The sequence below is a fragment of the Petaurus breviceps genome, unplaced genomic scaffold, assembly GCF_028583685.1.
Source record: "Petaurus breviceps papuanus isolate PSGF00001 unplaced genomic scaffold, PetGlider_PUasm1.0 90842, whole genome shotgun sequence".
NCBI lineage: Eukaryota > Metazoa > Chordata > Mammalia > Diprotodontia > Petauridae > Petaurus > Petaurus breviceps.
The window spans coordinates 15,378,092-15,405,001 of NW_027187358.1; the positions used below are offsets into that span (position 1 = coordinate 15,378,092).

General features: G+C 33.5%; 1 protein-coding gene across 11 annotated transcripts in view; it reads right to left on the reverse strand.

Moving 5' to 3' along the window:
* The window catches only part of NRXN1 (neurexin 1), a 1,464,789-nt gene that overhangs the window by 1,294,134 nt on the left and 143,745 nt on the right, over window positions 1–26,910 (reverse strand). For all 11 annotated transcript variants that reach the window (XM_069071685.1, XM_069071684.1, XM_069071683.1 and 8 more), the window contains exons 3-4: window positions 20,187–20,204; window positions 16,708–16,737 (exon numbers count right to left, since the gene is read on the reverse strand). In XM_069071685.1, coding sequence (XP_068927786.1) covers window positions 16,708–16,737; window positions 20,187–20,204 — 48 coding nt within the window. The remainder of the gene's footprint in view (window positions 1–16,707; window positions 16,738–20,186; window positions 20,205–26,910) is intronic.

Below are 26,910 nucleotides of genomic sequence, written 5' to 3' on the forward strand. Positions count from 1 at the left end.
TAAAGGAAGGCAGAATGTTTCAGTCAAAAGCACAGAAGTTCTTGGTACAAAGTATTTTGGGTCAATATCAAGGCTCTGACACTTCTTTCCTATGTAACTTTGGATAAGTCATTAAACTGCCTGGACCTCATTTTCTTTATCTGCAAAATGAGGGCATCAGACAATATGATTGCCAAAATCCCTTCTAACTTCAAATCTATGAGATGGATTTTTGCTAACTGGCTCTTTACCATCGTCCCCAGAGTAGTGATTGTTGTAAATCTTTTCTCCTCAAGGTTAACTCTCCCTCCCTACTCTCTCTTTCTCCCTCTCCCTCTCCCTCTCTCCTTACCTCCCTTTGTCCCTCCCTCTCTTCTTTCTTCCCTTTCTCACTCTTCCTCTCTCTTCTGCTCTTCTAACACACATTTCAAACCCCTTCAGTATTTTCCCCCTTTCTTCCCTACACCCCTCTAGTCTTTTCTCAGGAACAATGACTCCTTGAATTGTCTTCTTGATGTCCTCCTCTTCCTTCTCCATCTATACTTTACTAACACTCTCCTCCTCAATCCAACCCAACCATCCCTTCTCTCTTTAATTTGCAAGGTTTCATTATTTAATGGTTCCTTTCTTAATGCCAAGTAGCATATCCAATCCTCCCTCATTTTAAAATTACATTTACTTGACTCTACCATTTCCCTTGGTGAATAGAACACCAGGCCCTGGACTCAGGAAGACTGAGTTAAAATCTAGACTCAGACACTTAGCTATGTGATCGTGGGCAAGTCACTTGTTTTCCTCAGCTTCCTCATCTATAAAATGAGGATAGTAACAGCACCTATATCCCAGGGTTGTGAGGGTTAAATTAGATAATTTAAAGGCATTTAGTACAATGTATGAAACATAATGAGCTACTTTCTGTCCTATATCTACCTTAGCTTCCACAAATAAACACCTTTGCATCTATTTTCAATACTGTCGATCATTTCTCAACCTTTTTCATTCAAGTGAATTTCACTCATGCTCCCTTTAAAGTTACCACAATCTTTTAATTAGAAACTCAGATAACTTATTCTGTGTTGCCATCTTAATATCTCTCTGAAGCATTAGATTTTTGTCATTCTCTCTACCTGAGATCTTCTTTTCTGTAGGATTTTTATAAACGTGGACTCTTCTCGCTATTATCCTACCTCTCTCATTCTCCTTCATTGGATCATCTTCTATATCCTGTCTCCACAGGTGATTTGTTCCAAAGCTCTGTTCTTGTCCCTTTTCTTTTCATATACTCTTTCTGGAAAATCAGCTCCCATGGATTTAACTATCATCTCTATACGCTAACTCCTAGACCTACATATCCAACGTATCTATCTCCTAAGCTCCAGTTCCACATTACCTATTGCCTATTGAAAAGATCTAACTGGATTATTATCCAGACACATTAAAATCAGTATGCCCATTACAGAATTTAATCTTTTCTCCCTCTCACTAATGCCCATGTTTCCTTCTTAACTTCCCTGTTTCTCTTGAGGACATCATTATTCTTCCAGCCATTCATGTTCATAACTTCACTCTACTGTCTCCCTCACCTCCCCCATATTACGTCAGTTGCCACAACAAATAAATTCTAACTCCAAAATGTTTTGCCATATCTGGCCTCTTGTCTTAACTTATATAATCACCCCTCAGTTCAGATCCTTATCCCTCATTTGGACTATTGAAATAACTCCTTACAATATCTCAAATCTGTGCCCTCTCCAATCCATCCACTTCACAGTTTTTAAACAGACATCCCCAAAGCACAGCATTGGCTATGCCACTCTCCTGCTCAAGAAGTTCCACTAGATTTCAGCTGTCTCCAGAATAAAATGCCGCTTCGTTTGTTTGCCATTTGAGGACCTTCTCTCTTCATTCTTCTTTCAAGTTTTATTGCACAATAGCCTGCTTTAGGAAATTGTATTCTAGTTAAACTTCTTCCTAAATGCCTTCCATTTGAGATTGCACATTTCCCTTGCATATGTCTTATATATACATAGTTCTCTCATACATTACAATGCAAGCTCCTTGAGAACAGGAAGTTTTTATCCTTCTCCATATCCTTAGCACAGTGCCTAGAACATAGTAAGCACTGAAAAATGCTTGTTGACTGATAGACTGCAAGTTGCTTAGTTTTTTTTTCTTGTTTTCCTTCATGACATTACACCACTCATATTTGTGAATTTGCACAGATTAGCCCACTTACCTATAATGTCCTCCCTCCTCCCTTCTATCTCACAGAATCCCCAGGTCCCTTCAAGGCACTGTGAATCCTCCTACCAGAGGCTTATCCTGAACATGCTTCCCTCCCCCATCTTTGTATATATTTTGAGTTACTGATTTGTGCTTATGTTGTTTCTCCAAATAAAATGTAAGATCCTTTATGCTAGAACTATTTCTTTTATATTTATATTTCCTGTGTCCAATGCCTGGCATATAGGAGGTGCTTAATAAATGCCTATTGAATAAATGAATATAAGGCAATGCGTTAGGTGGTTGATGGTCTGATGAGGGAGGGCATGATGAGATTAGGGAATGATAAAGAATACCATTTGGCTGGATTGTTCAAATATCTCAGTGCTGTAATGTTAGCTTACCAAGATTCAACTAATCTCTACCTCAATTAAATCAGGAGAATTTGGCACTTGCTCTCAAAAGCTGTATGAATTCATCTCCCCAAAACACATCCAAGGAGGGATTGCTGCTCAGAACTGATAAATCCAGGGACAGTAACCAATAATGATATTCTCTCACTATATAGTTTTATTTAACAACAAAAACCAATTAAGCAAACAATTCAAAAGCACGCTGAGCTTTCTTTACTGAAATATCTTAAATAAAAAGCCTTATCTGACTTATGCAAAGACTAGTTCAGTATGAATAGAATTTTAATGTCCTAATCAAGGAAATTAAAAACTCCTTTCATCTATACTTTGGAGGTAAAAAGATAAGGAATCTATTCCTTGGTTAGATTTCTGGATTAACCTCAGGTCTCAGTCCTTTCATAAACAAGGTTATAACACAACCCACTAAAATTGGTTAAATATATCCTAGAAAGATATTTTACAATTTAGCATGTTTCTTTCTTGTCTCTTCTAATTAAGGGAAATTCTAAAATAAAAACCCTGATAAATAACAGATCATTATACATGGGAGTCTGGTCTTCTACTGTCTGACTTTTCAAAACCCTTTTACCTTCCCTGTGAGCAAGTCTTGAAATGTCTTCTTTGAAAACAATGTTCACATGCTTTCTTTCCTTTCCCATTCTACCATAAAACCTCTTGTCCAGGCTTTACTTAGCCAAATTTAGTAATACAGACTACATTACTGTAATCCCATCAGTCAGTGATACTCAGCCCTCAGAGATTCTTTTTCACAAGGAATGTGAAAGGAAACAACTCCAGGCAAAAGTATGACACAAGTTTTCAGTTCTTTATCCTGCTCCACCCTTATACCATACACTCTATTATTTTACCTCACTATACCCAGTGGCCTCATATTATTTCCCTGAGGACTTGCTATATTGAGCATTAGGCCAATACATTTTCTCTCTAGTTCTGAATCTTCTCTTGACTCCCATCAAAATTTAACTCTCTGGGGTCTTATTTCTTCAGAGAACTGGTAATTCTTGCTATAGTAGCTGGGGCATCAGATAGAATGCCGAGTTTAGAATCTGATAGACAAGTTCAAATTCTTCCTCAGACAGTCAAAAGGCACTTATTAAGATCATATTATGTGCCAGACATCATTTTAAATACTGGGGATACAAAGAAAGACCAAAATAAAAAAATTCTTACTATAAAACTGGACAGTTTTTTTAACCTCTTCCAGCCTGCTTCTGCACATATATATATATATATATATATATATATATATATATATATATATATGTATATATATATATATATATTTATATATAAAATCAGAGGCTTAGACAACTTTAAATCTATTATCTTAATAACATATAATATTTTAAATATGCTAAAAAAAACAATTGGGCATTGTAACAGGGTCCATGATGGAATAGATTTTCTTTTTTAATCACAGGAAAGGAAGTTGTTTTTAATTGTGTTGTTCAGTTGTTTCAGTCACATGTGACTCTTCATGGCTCCGTTTGGGGTTTTCTTGGCAATGATACTGGAGTGGTTTGCCATGTCCTTTTCCTACTCATTTTATAGATGAGGAAACTGAGGGAAACAGGGTTAAGTGACTTGCCCAGTGTCATATAGCTAGGAAGTGTTTGGGCCAGGTCAGGAAGATGAGTCTTCCTGACTTCAGGCCTAACACTGCTCACTAAGCCACTTCACTTTCCTTCAAAATTAAATATCATGTGAGATAAACCATACAGGAAATTAGTTCTTATTAATTATTTTCCCACCCAGTAGTCACCATTGAATATTTTATATTTGATACCATAGTCTTAGATTTGGATAGTGTCATCTGGTCTAAACCTTTTATTTTAGAGTTGAGAAAATTGAAGCCCAGAGAAATACTCTGAATAGTTTGAAATTACATAGGCAGTAAACGTAAGTTGTTAATATTAATAATAATGTTATTAACATGTAGCATTTAAATAGTATACTAATGCTTGCAAAGCACTTTATATCTTTTTTTTTCTTCACAAAAAACCCTGGGAGCTAGGTGCAATTGTTATTCTTATTTAGAAAACTTGAGGATGTGACTTTGCTCACAGTCATATAGTGAATTGGTCTCTGAAGCATGATTGGAACTCAGGTCTTCTATCATTCAAATGGAATTTGTCAGGTCTTCTATCAGACAATTTCCAGGAACTTTTCTACTGTATTCCACTGCCTCCACAGGGAAGTCAGCACTGATTTGTTCTTGGCTTTATCCTTATGAGCCTAATCTGCATGAGATTAAATATCTTATTTGTCTCAATGGCTTGTATTTTGCTTCATGTACACCAACTGTCTTGCCATTCCTTTGTAGAGTTGAAAAGTTGATATCCCAGATTCACAAGAAATAATCTCTATAGCTGGTCTATTTGTAAATGAGATGACTTCCCTCTTGTATTTAATGCCTTGCTCCCATATCCTCTAGCCCACCATTCACGATGAGTAATCATGTGTAGACTCTAAAGAAACTTTTATCCAGTCATTTAAGAATCAGTTATCTTGAAATATCACTTGGTTCTTTTAAAGTTTACCATTTTTCTGTATTTCTTTTATATTGATTTCTCCAGACATATTAAGTTCAGACAGTAGGATCCCCATGGGATAACACCATAAGCTTGCACTATCTGGACCTTGTACAGATGGGATATTATAAAAGACAATTTGAGAATGATCTTGCCACAAATTTAGCCTCTCCAAAAAGGCATAAACATGATATTGGGAGGTTTAATGGTAAGTCTTAACGAGCTAACACTACAGGAAAATTATGATTGAAATGGCATTAAACCTGGAGAAGAAATAGATTCAAATCCTTCCAATTAACTGTATTAAATGTGTGATTATGGGATCTTATTTCCCTAAGCCTCTTTGAGCTTCAGTTCCCTCATCTGTAAAATGGGTATAAACATACTTATATTATCTGCCTTAAAAATTGTAATGAGGAAAATGTTTTCTTTTAATTTGTAAAATCCTAAGTATTTCATTTGAGTGTGTTGTCCCTCCAAATTAGAATCACACTGGAAGGCAAAAAGGATATGAACTCTGTAAAGCAAAGGAAACTTTGTCTTTGTCTTTCTATACCCAGTACCTAGGACATTGTGGGTATTCAATAAATGTTTGTTAAATTGGATTTAAGGACTGAACTTCATTCCTATCAAGGTTTCTTAACCACAATACAGTCCTTTGTAGAGAAAAGAGAAGATGGTTTCATTAATTACAATTCTAAAAGGGTCAGAGGTTTAATGGTCTGCAATTCAGTACACTTCTCCCTGTTCCAAGGTGAAAATCGAACCCCAAATAAACATCCTGAAAATTCATAGCATAGATCACTGTAGAAAAATCAATCCATAGACAAGTTCACTGATAGCAATGCAACTAAAATTTTCTTTCAATAATGTGCTAAAATCTCATCATTATATACATAAAAGATTTTAATTTATAATGTATCAGAGCTTCAAAGGGTTCTACTGCTGAATCTAAAACCTATTTCAGTCTAGGTTCAAAGTTGCATCTAAAATCAGTGCTCATATCCTAACTGGTATATCTGTGTATGTGCCATTTTTTTTCAAACAATTAACTATTATTCCCCATTAATGAAACATTCCATACATGAACTATTATAAAGTTATTTCAATAAACTGTGAATTCATTTGGTCAATTCATGTTGACCACTTTTAACTATAAGGTGCTCCTGAATAGGAAAACTAACACTTTCACATAAATACTTTCCAAATGGAATGGATAGAGCTAGACAAAGTGACATACATTTGTAATTGCTGCCACTGAGGAGGTGGAAGCTGAGGCTCATGGAACACTTGTGTTTGGCCCATCTGAGCTGCAGTAGGGGTACAATGGAATAGGGACCAACACTAAGTCTGACAAAAATAGGACAAGTGTCTAGAATTGGTTGGCCACAATGATACATAAAGAGGGAAAATCCAGTTCAGAAAAGAAGCAAAACTCCTCAACTATTCAGTCATGGGATCAGGCCAGTAAGTGGTTATTACACTTCCAGTCAGGTGAGGTAAGGAGAGCTAGTCTCAAAAAAAGGGATACCAAGACAATTAGGCTGATAATTTGACCCCCCCCCCCCGCCCCAATCCTCATTTCTCTGAAATCTTTGGATAACTGACATATATTGCTTTTTTCTTTAACACTGAATTGTCTTAATTGTTTTAATCTTTCACTTTATACTTGACCTGAACAAAGTGTTGATAGTTTTGGGGGAGGAAATTAAACTTTCCTCCCATTGAGAAAGCAACAAAAATATTTCAATACTTCTACTAACTTATGTCAGGCTTATTGGGTGATCCTGTGACCATTTCTTCTCACTTTCCTCAGAAGTGGGCTCTAACAGTCCCAGAAGATAAAATTTTAGTTGTGGTTGTTTTGATGAGACTACTATTTGGCATAGCTCTTCCATAATATATTGGCAAACTAGAGTAGAACAAGAAAAAGGGTAAGCTGCCTTACATAAGATTTACTTTTTTTTTAATAAAGTTCAATCATCTGGATTTGCAAAGACTTTTCCTGAAAATACCAACAATTGTTTATTCTCTCTTCACTATTTAATATACAAAGAATCAAAGACATTCTTTCTGTAAAATTATGGTTTTATCAGCAAGTCTTTTTATAATATGTATATATAATTATATTATTATATTTACATACAAATTATTTATGTGTGTGCATGTACTTATAGTCCCCACACAGTACACAATGTTTTGAGTGATTTCAGAATAATAATTAACTAGTGTAGTTCCCTCCTTCCCCTCCTTTTGAAAAGGCCAGGTAATATAAAACTCTATTTTATCAGTGACATATATATCTCCAAGGAAAGCTTACCATCTGAGATCTTTCCAATACCAGCCATAGTTCCCAGTCAGGAACTCTAAGGTTTAGGAGAGAGCTCATTCTGTTCCAAGGTTATTTGAGTAACTGTACTGTTGAACAAGATAAATGTGTGCTTGGATATATAGAAGTCAAGGATTTTTGAGGTCCTAGTTGTAAATTGAGGACCTGAGATAGAATGAACCCATTTTCTTTTTGTGTGAATCATAAAAGACATTAAATGACTGCAGAGAAGGAAATCCCTTCACTCATTCATGGAAATTTCCATCTATCATAAATTGACAGAAGATATATGCTTAAGGTTTAGTTACACTAAAGAGGTAACTAGGTGGTACAGTGGATAGAATACTGGCTCTGTACACAGGAGGATCTGAGTTCAGGTTGAACCTCAGACAATTGCTGTGTGATCCAAAGCAAGGCTCTTAACCCCAACTGCCTTAACAAAAAATTCCTCCTGTGCCATAAAACTTGTGATGACCTTTTGGTCATACTAAAACTGCTCCCACATCTTTACCTTCACACAGTACCCTCTGGACCAGAAACAGTATTTTTCCTTTGGAGAAGACATTAACAATGTGAAATTTAAGGGATATTTATTGCCCAACCTCCTCCAGCTCACATTTATGTTACAGTACAGTAAAAGTAAAATAAACCTGCAAAGTATAAACAAAAAGTAAAGTTATATAGGGTCATATTTTTAAGAATTACTCAAGGTACTTCTGTTTTATTCTTTCCATCATAGATAACATTGTGAGAGATATGGAAATCCCTTCTCTCTTAGACATAGAGGGTTCTTTTTTCTTTCCATTTATTTTGGGCCTGGGGTCAACCACATCAATGCACAGAGTCACCTGTGAGACAGTTACAATTTACAAAAATGCTGTTTCCCAAATGGGATTTTCACTGCATCACAAATGACAAAACAACACAATCTAAAACAAACACAAACAGAGTTCTAGGTTGAAAGGGATGAATTTAGAATTCTAAGTATCAGCATTTATTTTATTTGAGGAACTTTTTTTATTTATTTCAGAGGTGATATAAATCCACTGTACAAAATTACTAAGTAAAGATACACGATCCAGAAAAATAAGTTTGGAAATATTCAGAATATTTTAAGTATTTCAATTCGGTATTTATTTCATATTTTACCAAATATTCTCTAGTAATTGTTATCTTCCTCTGAGTGTCATGAAACATCATTCAGTTTATAAAACATGAAGTACATGAGACTTTAATAAAATTTTTAATGTCACTTCTCATATTTTCTTAGAGGAAATCAATTGGCATTATTTATGGACCTGACAGCCTCAATCATTAACTGGATTTCAAGTTTTCATCAACCTCAATGGCACACAGAATTCTTCTTATAGAGTTCCAGATTATTAACAGGAAATGAATTCACCTGGGTTATTTGGAATTAAAAGCTTAGAATAAATATCATTATTATGTTGAATTGAAGATCTTGGAAAGAGTAAAGATGATATCCTGGGCAAGATGATTTGATTGGTCTCATTACCTCTGCCTTTGAACTTACATTAATAATAAGCTAAGTTTTATTTTGCCACCAGCTCATTCCCTTCCCTTTTGTGATCATTGAATAATTAAGAGTGAAGCCCTGAAGTTTGCTTGTGGGTAATGATTCAGGATCAGCTATCTCTACTAAAAGGAAGTTATGTTTCTGTAAAGATGATCAAGTTCTGGACATAAAACTGCCTGTGATAATGAGTAATATCCATTCTCAACCAACATAATTTAAGGCAATTGTATCAACTATATATTTCCTAGTTAACAAAGTCTGGTGGTCCTATCACACAAAGAATATGATAGCTGTAAAATAGGTAATTTTGGAAGCTGCATTAACTCTTTCACATTCTTAAGGAAACTACTACTTCATCCTCACATCATAAAAGAAATAGTTAATGTTGCTTTCCAAAGAAAAATCTCAGCTGACAATTACTAAAAACTAAGGAGGATATTATGGCATAATAGATAACAAGTCAGCTTAAGAATCAAGATTCATAGGGTCAGAGATATTGAGCTCAAAGATACCCTAGAGGCCATTTCATTCCCAGCCCCAACTTAAAAAAAAGGTTACCTCAAAAGCTTACAATAAGTAGTAAGTGAAAAAGGAAGAATTTGAAACCAGGCCCTCTGACTCCAACATCTAGTTCCATTATACCATACTTTAAATATCCTGCTTCTGAAACTACCAGTTTTGTATTTATACAACTAAGAAGTAATACATGTGGATTATTGTTCTGGAGAAGGAATCACTTATTAAATTCATTATTAAAATAACCTCAAATAATGTAAAGTATCTTGCTCTTAAAGTATTTGTTATGTATTTCAGTTAGGCATTTAGAATTACCTTAATCATTTAAACCATAACTGAAGCCCAATCTGCTCCTGACTAGAGCAGAAAAAGGCATCTACTCTAAATCTAATGAAATTTTCATGTATTTGATCAGTCATTTAATGTCAACAATGCTAACAAAGACACTGTGTGGCTTCTCTATACTATAACAGAACTAATAGTGGAGTAACAAAAAATGAGATAGGATTTTTATTAGGCTGAATACAATAGAACAAGATAGTAGAAGTGAAAAAGAAGTAAAACAGAAGCTCTTAGGTAACTTTTCCTGGTGTAGCCAGAATTGAAATATTTTTTTTACTAGAGAATGGATGATGAAATGAATAATACAATCTAACAATTCATATCATGCTCAAAGTATCCTATTTTTATATTGGATACTTATTTTTTGACTTTTCAAATGGACATTTCAGACAGTCTCAGCTCTTTGGCAGTGGATTGGTGGCATACATTAAAATAAACTGCTGGTGAAAATATAGAATAAAAGAAATTATGTCTTTGCTCACAAATTACCATGCATATAGAATTATTTTGAGCATACCAAGTACCCAGAAGTATTATGGATTTAAATAAGAAAATACATTTTAAGAATGCCTATATGAAAGTCAAGGAAGTACAACTGTGTAAAAAATGAATTACTTATGTACTCAGATACAATAAAAAAAAAGCAAAATAAATGTTATATAGGTCAGAAACATACATCATGATTTTGCTGAGTGGAAGGTCAACATGTGATTGAGATGCAAGAACAAAGAAGCCAAAAAAAAACATTGGTTATTCAGCAATATGATGAACACTGAGCAATCTATGAACACTTTTTGAGTCAGTAAAGGCAAGAATGGCAATGGAGAGAAGTTAATATATATGAACAATTAATCTTTCTTAAAATTATCATACATCTCAAATTGGCTTGGGGAGAATTACAAAGCATATTACTTATAATTATATTATTTAAAAATATTTTTAAAATATATGACACCTTGGGAAATTGTGCATTAATGAACTAAAGTACTCTCAAAGTATCATTTAGCTTTTTCAACTGGCCCTGGAATGGTTTTGCTGTTGTGGTTATTTTTTAAAGTCTACTAAGAGTTAATAGATCAATTAGGATGTGTCTTATATTCCATACAAACTTTTTTCATTAATGCTATAGGATTTTTTTTAAGTTTTAAATTATTCCTCAAGAAAATGAATCATTTAACATGGTAGCTATATGCATAGCACTATCATTACTTTCATAATTTGGTGTTCTAGCAACAATTTGAAAGAATCAGGCATGCAATTATTTGAGTTCAAATGAGTTCAAATCCGGCTTCAGACACTTAACACTTACTAGCCATGTGATCTTGGGCAAGTCACTTAACCCCAATAGTCCTACCTTCACCCTCCAAAAATGAAGGGGAGGGTACTAAGTGGCACAGTGAATAGAGCACCGGCCCTGGAGTCAGGAGGACCTGAGTTGAAATCCAGTCTCAAACACTTAACACTAGCTGTGTGACCTCAGGCAAGTCACTTAACCCCAATTGCCCTGCTTTCTCCCCTCCAAAAAAAAAAAGACAAAATAAGTGATAAATGATATAAAATGCAGGGGAGAACAAATGCAAATATGCAATGAACTCAGTTTTCAAATGAGACATTTACTTTCTGTGAGAATTTAAATATAAGACCATTTATAAACAGGACTTGGTGTTCCTCATTTCTGAAAGAGGTCAAAATATTACTACAAATACATAGGATATGTCAACACTAAATTCTGAATTTTTTCATAAAGCTATTGGCTAATATCCACAACTAATCTGATGCTTCCTTGAATGGTTTTGCTGATATCTAAATGAGTAGAAAAGTTCAGTCTGTTAGCCATTCTGACAATAAGATACATTAAAAAACTCCAACAAAGGACTTAAATGCATTAAAGATCACTGATAATAGTTTATGCATTCATTACTGTGTATTTGTAAAGGCACGTTAAGGATGTATTGCTAGGTACTAAGAAGAATTATAATAATATTGGGAAAGGAATCTGAGAAAGGAGAGGAAAAAGGATGAACAAAGTTGAAGAGGGAAGTATTTTTATCCAACTTTTCTTCAATTCTGTGACATTTCATCTTTTGAGAACCACAGATGGGCAACGTAGCACAGTGGAATGGCCACTGACTAGTAGAGAGAGCCTGAGATCTCTTGCTTGCTCTAAAATTTATGACCTTTGTCCAGAAAATCACTAAACTTCTCACTGTTACTCAGTTTTTCTTATTTATAAAAGGAGAGAGTCGGACATTATAATCTTGAAGGTGTCTTCCAGATGCAGAATTTTACAATTTAATCCTCTTCCCCAGCCCTTTCCTCTTCTAGACTCCATAATTAAATTAATAGCATGGACAGTTCTGGAACCCTCATTTAAGAGATCAGAGAGAAGGAAATATGGCTGGGTGGGAGATAAGTCACAGTATAGGGAAACAGGATCTAGCAATATCAATTTCCACACTAAACAGATCAAGTAATAATGGCTGCTTGATTACCCATTATTTATTGTAACAAAATATGAATGCAGAAATTTTATGATTCTTTTCTAAACTTATCTGTCAGTGAAACAATCTATCAAGTCAAATCTTTAAAAATACACTATCAAACAGTTATCTAAGAAAAAAGAGAAATCATAGTAGGTAAATTCTGGATATATGATAGGTAATAGGTGATAGGTAGGTAGAAAAATAGAAATAGCTAGAGAAAGGTGATTGATGGAGAGACAGAATACCTAGACCAACAGAGAACCGCTAACTTCAATACCTTGGGTAGCAACATTCTTGATGCCCATGGAGCTAAAATCACTGATCAATTTCTTGTCTTACAGAAACAAATAAAATCTCACTGATACCATGTACACACAAACAATGGAGGTGTTGTCTCTTCTGTTGTCCAATATGATGTCAAAACTCAGTGGTAACCAAATCCAATCCAGATGAGGATGATATACTCATTTACAAGTAGCAAAAACAAAATCCAGGGACTTTTCCTGAGGTTTTGGAAACAGAATAACCAGTTGAAAACACTGTCAACATTGGAGAGGCTTACAGTTGATTCATTGTGATTCTGTCAGTATGTGACTGTACTTGTCATGATAATCAGGAATTTCAGTAGGAAATATATGATACCGCGATGCAAGTCTTCACCCCTAAAACCTTCAAAGATTAAGAAAAAGTAGGATGATGATGTCAATGATGATGATCATGACCATGATGATGATAACAATGATGATAGAAAAGAGATGTGTTTTCTTGTTTTATTTTGTTTTTTGGCATCAGCTCTGTGTCTTAGACTTAAATAAGTGTAACCTCCATAAATAACCAAATATCCATCAGATGGCCCATTCTACTACCTAGTTCTGCTAAGATTACAGGGAAAATGAGATAAAAACAGAGGAGAAATGCAGAGAGAATTTAGGGATGCCACTGTTAGTATGTCTCAATTCTAAGGCTTGAAAAAACAAAACAAACAAAAAACCTGAGATTAAAAATTAAGGAGTCCCACAGCTACAGTTTCATGCAATACAATTTTCACTTTACTCTCACTTAACAACAGATTCAGAACATAGCTACAATGTAAGGCAGAGGAAATCTTCAAAGAGGAACAAGACTTTATGTGACCTCCCCTCCTCAGAATTCTCATACACCTTTTTATTGTTTACAAAGAATTTATCATACACTATCTTAAAATATAGTGGTTTGTGCACATGCCTTTCTTAGCTACTTGATTGAAAGTAACTTGAGGTAAAGGATGATGTCATATTCATCCTAATATTCTCCATGGGACCTACCAGAGTATTTTTCAAAGAACAGGCACTAAAATCATTGTATGGAATTTGTGAATGGATGAATGTGCAGACTATAGAGCAGTGTTTTAATAAATGTGACTCTGAGAAAAAAATTCACAATCCCATTTCCCATCATATAACTTATTTTTCCCTGTTTACCATTCATACCATATCCAAAAGGCCACTTTTCACAATAAGAAGCATGAAAAGGGAAAATAGAATTTGTCATTCTCTCCTCCATTATACATCTTCTCAGTATATCATCCATTCTACTAAAGGAATTTCTTATTTTGGATATAGTAGAAATGACTTTTTTGATTTTTAACATATCCATATAAACATGATCAATATAATAAAAGACTGAGAAGCTAAAAGCAGAACACAATTGATCATATAAAATGCCATTGGTGCAAAATGTCCTATTAGGTGAATAGATCAACTATTTTATAAGATGATTTAAAAAAATAAGATAGTTTGGAAATTCTTTTAAACTTCTTAATTTGCTTCCAAGATTTATGTGTATGTATCTACATCTCTATGTACATGCATGTGTATGTGCATATATGTGTGTATGCACACATACACATATACACACATATATACATATAAACACGTGTGTGTATATAATTTTGAATATGCAAATATAGACATGAAAATGCACAGATCTATATATGCATATATGCACAAATAACTTGTAAGCATATATTCCTTGGGGAAATCACACAACGAAATAACATAAGTAACAGTATAAAATAAAATTTCTCTTAATAGTTCAAATACACATACCATTCAAGTCCTGTGCTAGAGAATATATAAAAAGTATTCACTTCAAAGAGAGCAGTGTGATGTGATTCAGACATTAAATATAATGTTTTAGAAAGCATTCTACATGAAAAACAGAACCTCTAAAACAAGTGACATCTCCTGGTCAAAGGCTGTACCATCCATTATTAGAGCTTGACAAAAAATTAAGGTAATTATGTTGACTTTTAACAGTTTTCCCCAAATTAAATTATACTAGAATATAGTTGACCAAAACACAAACTATAAAAATGCAGTCAGGGTGTCCTTTTATTGGCACATAGCACTTAATACAGCATTATTCTGTCAACTTGAATTTTCACATTTCAACCCCTAATGTCAGGTGTTATATATTGCAATTTTCACATTTGATTTCAAGAAATTTGCTTCATTTGGAGGTGGCACATATATAATCATTCCCAACCATGTATTTTCATAAGATTCATAGTGTTTAAGATTAAAAGAATTCAAAATACATTTCCTTTAAGAAAAAAAAAAACCTTAAAAGATTCAATACCAAAAGCATAATCATTGAATCAGGAATTCCACATTGTTACTTAAAAAAAAAACTCTTTAAGATGTTTGCTTTAGTTGTATATAAACTAATATAGCACTACATTCCACAGTACTATTTCTTAATGTAAACATGAATAATCACAATTGCTAAATGAAATATAAAACAGCATACTTTAAAATAATAAAAATATCCAGCAGCATTTTGCCTATACTCTCCAAAAGTACACGTAAGTGACTTACCAAAGAATGCAGTGAAGTATACCTGGGTGATTGGTGCTTATACCAAAAATAAATGAAAAAGAAAAACCATACATTTATTGACTGTCTGATCCTCCTCCTTCTCCTCCTTCTGTTTCTTATACTGACTGTCTTTGAAATAAACATGAAACTAATATGAATGGGGAAAATCTCATAGACAACAAAGGGGTGGGACTATAGCAGAGACCACTTAAAGTCAGTGCTATACATGCTTTCACTTACATCCAGATGTAGAACGACTTGGACAGATGTTCTCCACAGCTGTACTCTTTGAACATGACATGCTTATGTGGACTACACTGAGTATTTTCATAAAGAGATAACAGAAAATGCATACCTGAAATTGTGGCTGAATCTTGTACTTATGTATTATGTCAGCTTCAGATAATATTACCACCTTATTTGTGCCTTTTAAAAAATAAAACCAAACTAAACAATAACAACAAAAACCTCACTAAAACTCATAACAGATGTGGAATATTTTGATAGATGTTTGTTCCTTACCTTAGGTCCATGGAATAATAAAGCACAAGCATACCTACCTCGAGATCATATTACCACTGCTAAAAGGTCTAGATATATTTGCATTTCTTACACATATTCTAAATTATACAGATGGCATTAAAAAGAAAGAAAATAATGTAATACCTTTACTTTTACCTATGGATTTGATGAAATGGTTCCATGAAGAAAGGATTTCCAGACAAAGAGAATATAGAGGAGAGAAACAACAATAAGAATTATGTAAATGCACTAATATCTGAAAATTAAAAGAGACAAGAAAGTATAAATAAGTGTTTGAAGACAAATGGAGATGCAAACAGTGTCACAGGGAGAACTGTGTTCATTTCCTTTGGTGATGTACATGCAGAGAAACTTGGATGTCCCCATGCTCACTTTAAAAGGATGACAGATGAGAGATACACAATGATCGGAGAATGGGAAATTCATTGATTCTCTGATAAAAACAAACAAACTGCACTGTCAGCATTCCAGAAAATGGGAACAGATGCTATCTGCATATTCCCAACCAGCCATGCATGAATGCCAACGAACTTTTCAGTGGCTCCAATAGGATAAAATGAATATCTACTTTCACATGGTAATTAAGGAAAACTCTCAAATATCTTCAGTATCATTACCCATAGCTGTATTCACATGTGCATTTATGGATTATCTCAATCACATTTTCATGTTTCATTTCTTTGCAGTCATTATATTGCAAGGGACAGAGGGAAATGGAAACATAAGGGAAAATGGGGGGGAAGGAGAAGGAAAAGAGGAAGGAAGCCAAAAAAAAAAAATAACACAACACAAGATGTGACTTAAGTAATGTATTTAATTAGCAGCCAGAGAGTTTGCAAGCATTTGCCCATCATTTGCAGTGATGGATTCAAAGCAGCTACAGAATAAGAAGAAACAATGAAAGCAGAGTGGAAAAGGAACAGAGCCCATACCTTGGTCGCCCATCATCAGGTGCGCCAGACCTTGAAGGAAAACAAGAGCACAGTCAGCAATGAACAAAGGAGCATGGGAAGATGGGGTTGTCACAGTGACAAAAATGTTCAGTGACAGACATCTTGTTTCCTATGAGATATGTCTGTATCACAAAGGCAAATTGAAAAGCATTCTTTCAAGTATAATTTGGAATGCTTTGGGGCCAAGAGTTAGAGAACCAAACAACTCAAAACACTGGCAGATGCACCATCATGAATTGTTTCTATGTATTAGTTGGAACAAGGAAATGTATTAAGAGAATGATTTTGAGTCCAACCAATCCCTTAACATTCCTCTTCTCCTTTGTGTACTTGGTTGAGTGTGTTTTGATTGAATACTGCCCCATTAGGGCTAGTCATTTTTTCTCTGATTAAATTTTCATTAAAAATAATAAAACCCAAAGGAATGTAACCTGAAATATGGGCTGGGTCTGATCTTTTTCCCCTCATCAAAAATGAGCACTTTCATAATTAAATGAACAAATTTTAGTCACACTGAAATGATAATGCAAGGGAGGTTTCCTTACTTAGCTGATATAAGTACATTTATTCTAATACTGAAAAGGTACTAGACATGCAATGCAAACTCAATTTTCTTATGAGAACATGCTTTGGAGAAATAGTAGATCAATTTTCAGCAGTACTAACTAAATTTATCAGGTATGGCAGTGGGAAGCTATTTAGAATTTTATTTCATTTTGAAGCTTAAATATCTATAAAGCAAATAACATGCAGTTCTGAAAGATGAGAAGACAATTTCAACAAAGAAAGTTCATACATATTTTTGACAATGCCTGTGAGTTCCATCTTTACATCTGAATAATTTCTAACTAATCATGTCTGAAATTTCAGTTAACCTTAAGATAACTGTCCCTCTTTTTGAGGAACTCTAAATTGAATGGTTCCTTATATACAATGGAGAACCTTGAATGTGCTAACAGTTTTTTTCTCCTTACTTTAAATTGTCACAAATCACACAAATATTCCATCCAATAATATATTGTGATTTTAACAGAAAAACAGAATTTTCAAATTGATTAAAGAAGATTACTCACCAATCCACTTATATTTTAGGATTTTTATGGATTTAAGCAATATTTTTGTGTCTAAATTTCACATAAGTCTAGATGACTACTTGATAGACTCATCTGCTATATTTCTAGCAGATTTTAAAAAAATATTCTCATTAACAGTAGCTTTGATTTGCAGGAACTATACTAATAATCTGAGTTGATAATGAAACTAGCAGTAGTATTTTCACAAAATTATACTGATATACATTGCACTATAACAAAAAAGTATAATATAACCATTATATATGTAATCATATGCAAATGACATAATAAAATAACTTAATGCTTCCTGAAACAGAACAACTCGATTGTCTTTTATAATAGAGAAGAAAAGGAGTTTATAAAGAGATTACGACCTGTTGATGCGTCCAGCTCATTTTTCCCCAGAAGTCATAGTGAGTCAGAAATCATACTTTTAAAATAATGTCTGATCTGATAAACTACATATTGTTAACTTACATTTTATTATTTTAATTGCCATGTTTTTGATGTCATTTAAATTTTTGGATAATAGGACTAATCTATAATGTTTACTCATATTTTGTTCAGTTGATCAAATATATATTGTCTCCAGCTCTGACTTCCTAAAATATAACATATAGCATATTATGGTTACACAATTTAGTATAATAATCACAGAAGGATATATTATTCAGAGAGATAAAGAATATCTGAAATCACAGATAGAAAAGTAGAAATGGTACTTGATATAATTCTATTTAACATAAATGTGGAGTAATCCAACATTGGACAACTATCAAAACTTTTTTAAATGAATGTTTGCAACTAAATTTAAGGAAATTCCATTCCAAAGTTCACTTTGACTACTTGTGGAACATACTGTATGAAACTATTAAGGAACCAAACAGAATTGCACAGAATAGTTTTCCCCTGCATTTAGTTCACTGTCTGGTACATAAGCATTTAATACATGCTTCTTGATGACTTGACATGGCTACTTTTGTGTTCAATTCACACACTGAGTGGAAAATGTATTATATTCAAAACATATCAGACATGAAGGGTCCCATGCAATAAATTTATCCAACAATAGTTGTAAAGAAAAATGGAAGTCATAGCTAGACACAACCCCAGGAAAGGAGTTAATTTTTAATTGCTAAATATTTAGTGACTTAGTAGCAATATTCAGCAGCACAGTAATGATGGTACCATCAACAATAGTTACAGATATGATGTGGAATATTCCTATTGCCAGCCTCTAATAAGCACTATCACTTTATTATTTTCAATAGCTAATATTTAAACCTAGAAATTTAAATGACAACAAAAAATTATGATGGAAGGTTTTGTCTTTCTTAAGAGGCTATCATGCTATATGGAAAAGAAAACACAGGTTGATTTCTACTATTTGATTATGCTTTGAATAATTTTGCATTATAATGAAATGTGGGGTCTTATTTCTTGGACCCATGTACTTTGCTACATTGTGGATGTCAAAGCTAACAACATATCCACTGCAATTTGTAAGCAGGGGGTCCTTCAGTCTACTGCTTTATGCCACCAATTTTCTTTCCAATTTTATTATTTATATTAGGATACTTAAAGACTTTGTAGAGGGCACTTGGATCAATTTTTTGCTAGATTTTTATTAAGTTCAAAGTTAAGATGGTATGTGAGGAGGTGGGAAGACTTTGCCATTTGCATCCAAAGGTTCCTACTAAAGAATATCTTACAGACATCTAATTCCTTAAAATTCTGACTTGCAATGGAAAAGCTCACAGACTCTCATGGAAATAGATTTGTATGAAGTAATAAGTTAGAGTGTTACATAACATAATACAAAATCTTACAATTTTACTTACCAATATTCAGGTCTCTGTGCAATAGGCTTTAATGTCCATTGGCCCATTGGTTGTTTTGAAATCTAGACATGGGCCCCTTATCATTCTCCATCTTATGCTGTGGTATTTTATAAACCAAATGATTTAATTCTAATAAATAGATCTCAAATGATTTTCATACAAAAGAATATGTCTTGGCCATATAAAAATAAATTATGGGTCATGCATTATGTGTGTGAATGCTATTACTTTCTCCGAAAACTAAATGAATATTTTGTACCAATTTTTCCATACAGAATTTGGCAGTCAATGTTCCAGATTTATAAATGATACTCCATTCTACTGAGCATAATATATTAGCGATTGGTAAGGCCAGAATATAATGTATCCAAAGCGAGAAGGAAGGACTGTTCTGTATGAAAAGTGGTACGTAGTTAATGAATCACATTTTCTAAAAGACATTTCAACTTACCGTTTTTAATTCTAGGTGTACCATTTAAATACTAAAATAAAATAAAAATAAATAAATAAAGAGAGCTTAGAAAATAAGGTAGAAAGTACCCACCTTCCACATAGTTGTCTTCTGAAAGCACATAACAAGGAAGGAGAGAAAAGGAAAAAAACATTCATTAAGCAGCATGCAGACTGGAACTTGCCATTGCATGTCTTCATCATGCAAGGCATCAGACACAACATGCAGGTGCTCCATTGCTACCATTCAGAGGGGAGAACACAGTCATGGGGTGGGGGAAGCCATGTTCCCATTAAACAAAAGAATTCACAGGGGGTGGAAAATAAAATCAGAGGAATACTGCCATTTCCAGAGCAAAGGTATTTAAAGAGTCCTCTACACTACTGCTCTGCATGAAGCAAATTCGATTAGTCTCATATGTTATGAATATGGTTTAATTTGACAAAATCATTTTATATAGCTAAAAGTTTTACTTTGGGTTGAGAATTAGACAATTTATCCCTTTATGGGACTGAATCCTGTTTATGGATTAAATATGTAAATTATCTATTTTACAATAATTCAACTATCAAATCTTATTCATATTTATAATTATAAAAATGTGCATAATGTCCCCTTACCAGCATGGATAATTAGCATTTCTAAAAACTTAAAAGTGATTTTTTTTTAGATCAAAACATTACAAGTGAAGTGACTGTAATTCATAACTTATTTGTGGACATTGTTTTTATACTTTTTATGGTTTCCTACAAATTATATGAAAATTGTAAACTCTTTGAAGGTAGAAACAGACACATTTTTGTATCCTCTGTAATATGCGTAATAAGATGCTTTGAACATAGTAGAACACTGAAGGTGTTGACCCCTAATTTCCAGTAAGTATAATTATGTTTATTTCAGGTCATAGGTATTAGGGAACTGTCCAACTGGCCCAATTTAGTCAGTGTTTAGCATTCAACATCTGTGCATTCCTCATGAAAGGAGTTATTACTGTAATAGCCAATCAAGATAAAATCAAGTCTCCATAAGGTTTAAGAGTTATTTGTCATCATTTTACATACACTTTCCATATTAAATGAAAATGAAGACTTGTTTTACTCTACAATAGGTATGTGTTGGAAAATTCAAACACTATGGATAGAAAAGGCCTAGGTAGAAACAGAAAAAGAAAAATTTGGCAGGGAGTTAGTTTTTGACCCACCTTTCTATAAAATTAGGGGACTGGATTAGATGATCTATAAATTTCCTTCTAGATCTAAATATATTATGCCTATGAATAAAATTCTATTGGTGATAAATAGCATAGATTTTAAAACTATCCATCCATAATTAGAAAATTAGTAGGCTTTATCCATACTGACATTTCTATTCCCAAAATTTTAGATTATTTATTTAAATTTCCTATTTTGAAGCTCTTAGAATCAAATAATTATGTTTCAAAAAAATTCAACCACTAACTTTAGAACTATTGGGAGTAGATATAACAAACTTTGTCTTGACTAGAATACATTTAAGGCTCAAAACAACTTTAGAGCTCGACTAATCCAACACTCACACTGTATAAATGAAGAAACTGATGCCAAGGGAAGTTAAATGATTTGCCCAAGGGCACACAAGTAGTAAGAGGCAGAGTCAGGATTGATAACTAGGTCCAGGATTTCAAATCCAGCACTCTTTCTATTACCTATTGTCATCACCAAATTGTTACTGTGAGCCCCTAGTAAAGGTAGGAACTATTAGTTATATGAGAAATTAAATAATACCAGTTGGAAAAACAAAGGTCAACAATCTACTAAGATGCTGACCAATGTTAGATATAATGAAGTCAACACAACTCAACTAGCTTGAATGGAGTTTTAAAATGTTGAACTAAAATAACAGTTAAATGTTTTTTCTTTTGATCTACCAGGTATCAAGTAAACTATTTTTTTTAATTTTCAATTTGTAGTTTGGGTCTTTGTAGTTAAAGCTTTGATATTTTCATTTATTGCTTAATACAGAGAAGAGATAGATTTTAGCAAGATATAACGTATTGAATTTTTGATTGCATATTTTATTCCCAAGTCATAGCATTTTTTTTAAACCCCTAGACAAAGAATTGCTTTTAATAAGTTGCAGGAATGGAAGAATTAAGGATCTTCATACAAATTGACTAAACATAAAAAAAACCTGTGAATCTATAGAGCAGAAAAGGAATGAGAAGACAGTATCAGACTGAATTTCATATTTATTGGTACATTTGGTTTTGGTGAGTAAGAAATTGGTGATCACAGTCATGACTGAGTTTTGTTGAGTAAGAGTTGATGCATACAGTTTTAAAATGACAAACCATTTTGCCTTAATGTAGCTGCTCCTAAGGAAATTCAAAATGTGTAAGGGTGGGCACAGGCTAGAGGCATCAAGGATTTCTGTTGGGAAACATTTTTGACATTGAGATCCTAAAACCATAAAAATTCCTAGTATAATTTCATTTTCTTTGTGCCAATGAAAAATGAAGAATCATGAAAAGGTCATTTTTTTTCTCTTTCCCCCTCCATAGTTTGAATCACTCTCCCCAGGGAGAAGGTCAATTTGGGTCCTGAATGTCATTTTTGTTAGCAGTGTGAATGGTATGAAATAGTATGCTTTTTATGAATATAAATCAGCATCTCCGTGCATGTTTTTCTGGCCTCCAGCTTACAAGAATTTAGTGAAAGCAACTTTAGTTATAATGTCATCGTACTTTGTGCTCAATCTTAATTACAAGCTTTTAGTGTAAAAGAGAAAGAGCAGTAAAATAAGTGTGGTCACAAAAAACCCCAACTAAAGCAGGGCCACTGAACAAAATAAAACATGGAGAAAAATAGGATTAATGACTCCATCCGATGCAACTAAATCTTAAAACTAACAACATGGACTCAGCTTATTTAAATTTTCATTTCTTTCCAATACAAATGAACATAAAATATAAAGGATTTGAAAGCTGGGAAACTCTTTCCATTTTTGTTTTATTTTTATGCCTATATACTACTGCTACTATTACTACAACTGCATGCTGGCCGAGGGATCCACAGAATTAAGTGCCTGTTTGTCTGTGTGTGTACATATGTATGTATATATGTATGTATGCATGCATGTATGTATGTATTATATCCTGGATTGCCATGACTAAAGAATCAGTCCCCTTTTGGAAAGTGTATTGGGGATGGGCATCACCACACTTAAGACATTCCTGACTAGCAAACATATTCTGTCATCAGGACCATATTTTAACTTCTGGGACATTACAGGACCTACTTGAGCTTATACTCTGCTGATTTAGCCTTTGACAAGAATGTAATCTCTATATCATGAGTGTCAGACTACTGCATTCCAGAAAAGCTGATGAAGTTCACAGTGCATTGGAAAGAGCAGAGTATCTGATAGAAAAACTGAGTTCAAATCTTGCCTCTACCACTTACAATTTGTATGACCTTGGATAAGTCAATAAATTTTATTTTTTTTTAAATTTCGTAACTGTTAAAATGAAAGTATAGAACTAGAAGATTTATAAGGTCCTTTCCAGACCTAAATCTATAATGAGGATGATGATTAAGATGGAAAAAAATAGAGAAATAACATGTGGTAGTGAATTGTGAGTTCCAATATGAAAATTGAGACATTTTAATTTAGGGCCCTTTTATTAAGGAGATTTCTTCTATGAAGCTTAGATTCAGTCAAGAGACACGTTTGAGGACCTATAGGGCCACATGTGGCCTTGAGACCAAAGTTCCCCACCCCTGATTTAGGGTATGGGCATTTCATTGCAAATTGTTTAGTATGAGAAAGACAGAATAAAAACAGAACTTTCCTAAAGTTTATCTGGGAGAAGTATGACTTTCATCTGTCATATACATATCTTTGAACAGTCTATCAACCATTTCTGGAATGCACTCCATCCTTATCTCCATTTTTGACAACCTCTAGCTTCATCAAGGATCAACTTTAGTAGTGCCATCTTAGGGAAAACTTTCTTTTTCTCCCTTGTTATTAGCATTCCTCCCTCCTCAAATTATTTTGTTTTTAATATTTGTACATGCTATATTTCCCAGTAGATTGTATGCTTTTGGGGGTTAGGATTTCATTTCTTTCTTTTTTTGTCTTTGAAACCCCTGAACCTAGTATATTGCCTTTTCATATAGGCAACTAAGTTTTTAAATTGAGAATATATATGTATATATGAACATATATATTAATTATAATTACAAGAATTCAAATGGGATTTTATTGGTTAGAAAATACTTTGCATTTATTATCTCATTTTATCTTCCCATCAAACTGGTGAGGTAGATGTTAACATTATACTCATTTTACAGATGAAGAAACTGAAACAGATAGAGGCTAACTGATGCACCCAGGGTCAAATATCTTGTAAGTGTTTGAAGTTTGCAGAGGTTAGGTGACTTGCCTGGGGTCATATTAAGTGTCTGGGGCCATTTTTGAACTCAGGTTTTCCTTACTCCAAATCTGGTACTCCACCCACTGTGCCAATTAGCTACCTAGAGATGCATATATTAATGTATTTGTGTGAATGTGTGTAAATAAAATATTACATATGTATATATTTATATATGTATTTGTATACATATATATGACTATATTTATATCTTTGCCTAAATCTAGCTAACTGCTTTATGATATTCAGCTCCAAAATATTTAGTTCCAGCTAATTGCAGTTTTTCAAATGGCAGTCTGCTGGCAAGGCATATTTTCTTGCTGCTTAACCTATTCCCTTGATCTAGTACAAGTTAAATTTCCTTCCTCAGGTAAGTAATTATTACTCAGAAGACTCACCAGTATAATTAATCAAGTATTATACACTTTACCCAAAACTGGACTAAAAAGTAAACATTTCTTAAAGGTGTCAATTCTAGGATATAACTTTACTAGAAAAAAGGCTTCCTTCTACACTACATTTATCATGTATGTGTTGATTTTTGCATATGCTATTTCCTCTATAAGAATGCAAGTTTCTTGTATGCAGAGCATCTTGGTTTTTTTGTTTTTAACCTTAGAACTTAACATACTTCCTGTTGCCAATATGATTTTTTTTTTAATTTAAGCAATCGGGGTTAAGTAACTTGCTCAAGGTTACACAGCCCATTTCCTGAGTGTGGTGCTGGGTATCTGAGCCCGGGATTCGATCTCCAGGTCATCCTGACACAGGTGCCGGTGCTCTTACTCGCTGTGCTACCTGGCCGCCCCACCAATATGATTTTAACAGATGTATAATAATTGATTGATTGTTAATATTTTACTTTTACCAGTCAATATCAATTTTTCAAAAATAAAGTTTGTTTCAACTCATTACACCTGGCCCAGTTTAATTAGATGAGCCTTTAAAAAGAAGCAAAATGTTATACATGTTTCATTGGTCTGAAAATTAGCCACCACCAAAATTCTATGATGAAATCTCATCATGTCACAGAACTACGCCAATGGAACACAGCATGAATGAACCTATGGCTCTCTGGAAGGTGAAGTAAATTCTTACTACAGAATTTAAATTACTTCAAATATATCCCATGGCAGACTACATATCTCTTTTTAGAAAACAACCCATAACTATGGATTAGATAAGATTCACCACTAGAAAATCTTTTCTCTGTCTTTAAGAGAGATTTATGAAATTGTCTCGGCATAGTGGGGTTGAAGCTTCTATCAGTGGTGGGAACATTCAAACATAAACAATCAGAGATCCTTGAAGGAAATAATTTTTAAAAACATAGAAATTATCCAAGTATAGTAACAAAAATGTCCTAGATAGCAACGTCTAAAGTTCGGGGTTTGAATCCTGGCTTTGCCTGGCAATATGTATGACCCTGGGCAAATCACATTATCTCTCAGGGCTTCATTTTTCCCCTGTAAAATGAAAGAATCTGGAAGTTTCTTTATATCACTAGATCAATTATCTTATGAAGATGTTGATGTTAATTGCACTGAGATTATGATTTCTGAAAAATTAGAACCTCTAATGTGAAAAAAAATTATAATTTTTCCCCAAAGAAGAGGGTACTCTAAAAAAAATATGTTCAAAGAGGAAAATTATTGCCAATATTTTCACCTAAATATTATCATTTTTTTTCTTGATCTTCCAAATGGAATGAGTTCATTCCATTGCTGCAAAATCAAAACTAGAAGGTTGTTAGGGAACAGAACAACCATCAATGTCTCCTTGGTATAGAGTGCTATCCATGGTACATAATTATTTGGCTCTCAGGGTTGATCTCTCAATGTTAAATTATCAGAAGCCACCATTCCACAGATAACTTCAAGTAAACATCTCACTATAGATTAAGTGATCTTCCTTAAAGGGAGGGAAATAGACTTGAAAGTAATTGAAAGCTAAAGGGGGGGGGGCTTTTAGCAAATAAAATCATGGTTACAAATAAGAAACTTATTTTTAAACTCTTTTTTTCTTTAAAACTATTCATTAGAGAGCAATTTTAGCATACTACCTCTATAATTTTAAAATTAACTTTATCCAGCATATCTCTGTTCCTTGGGGGTGGGTAGAAAAATATCAAAACTTTTTATGATTTTAATACAAAAAAATTAAAACAGATCAAAATGGTATAGCCAGTGCTTATCCAATTAAAACTAAAATTGCATAAATTACATAATAAGTAGAGGCAATTTGGAACTGACCTGCAAATTAAGCATGCGTTAGGATACCCATCAAAATTTTATTTAATTTCACAGAGAGATTTTTTCAGTCTTACTTTGAATTTGAGAGCATACTTTGCAATATAGCAAAATGTTTTAGAATTATACTAATGTTTGAAAATGTTTCTGGCAA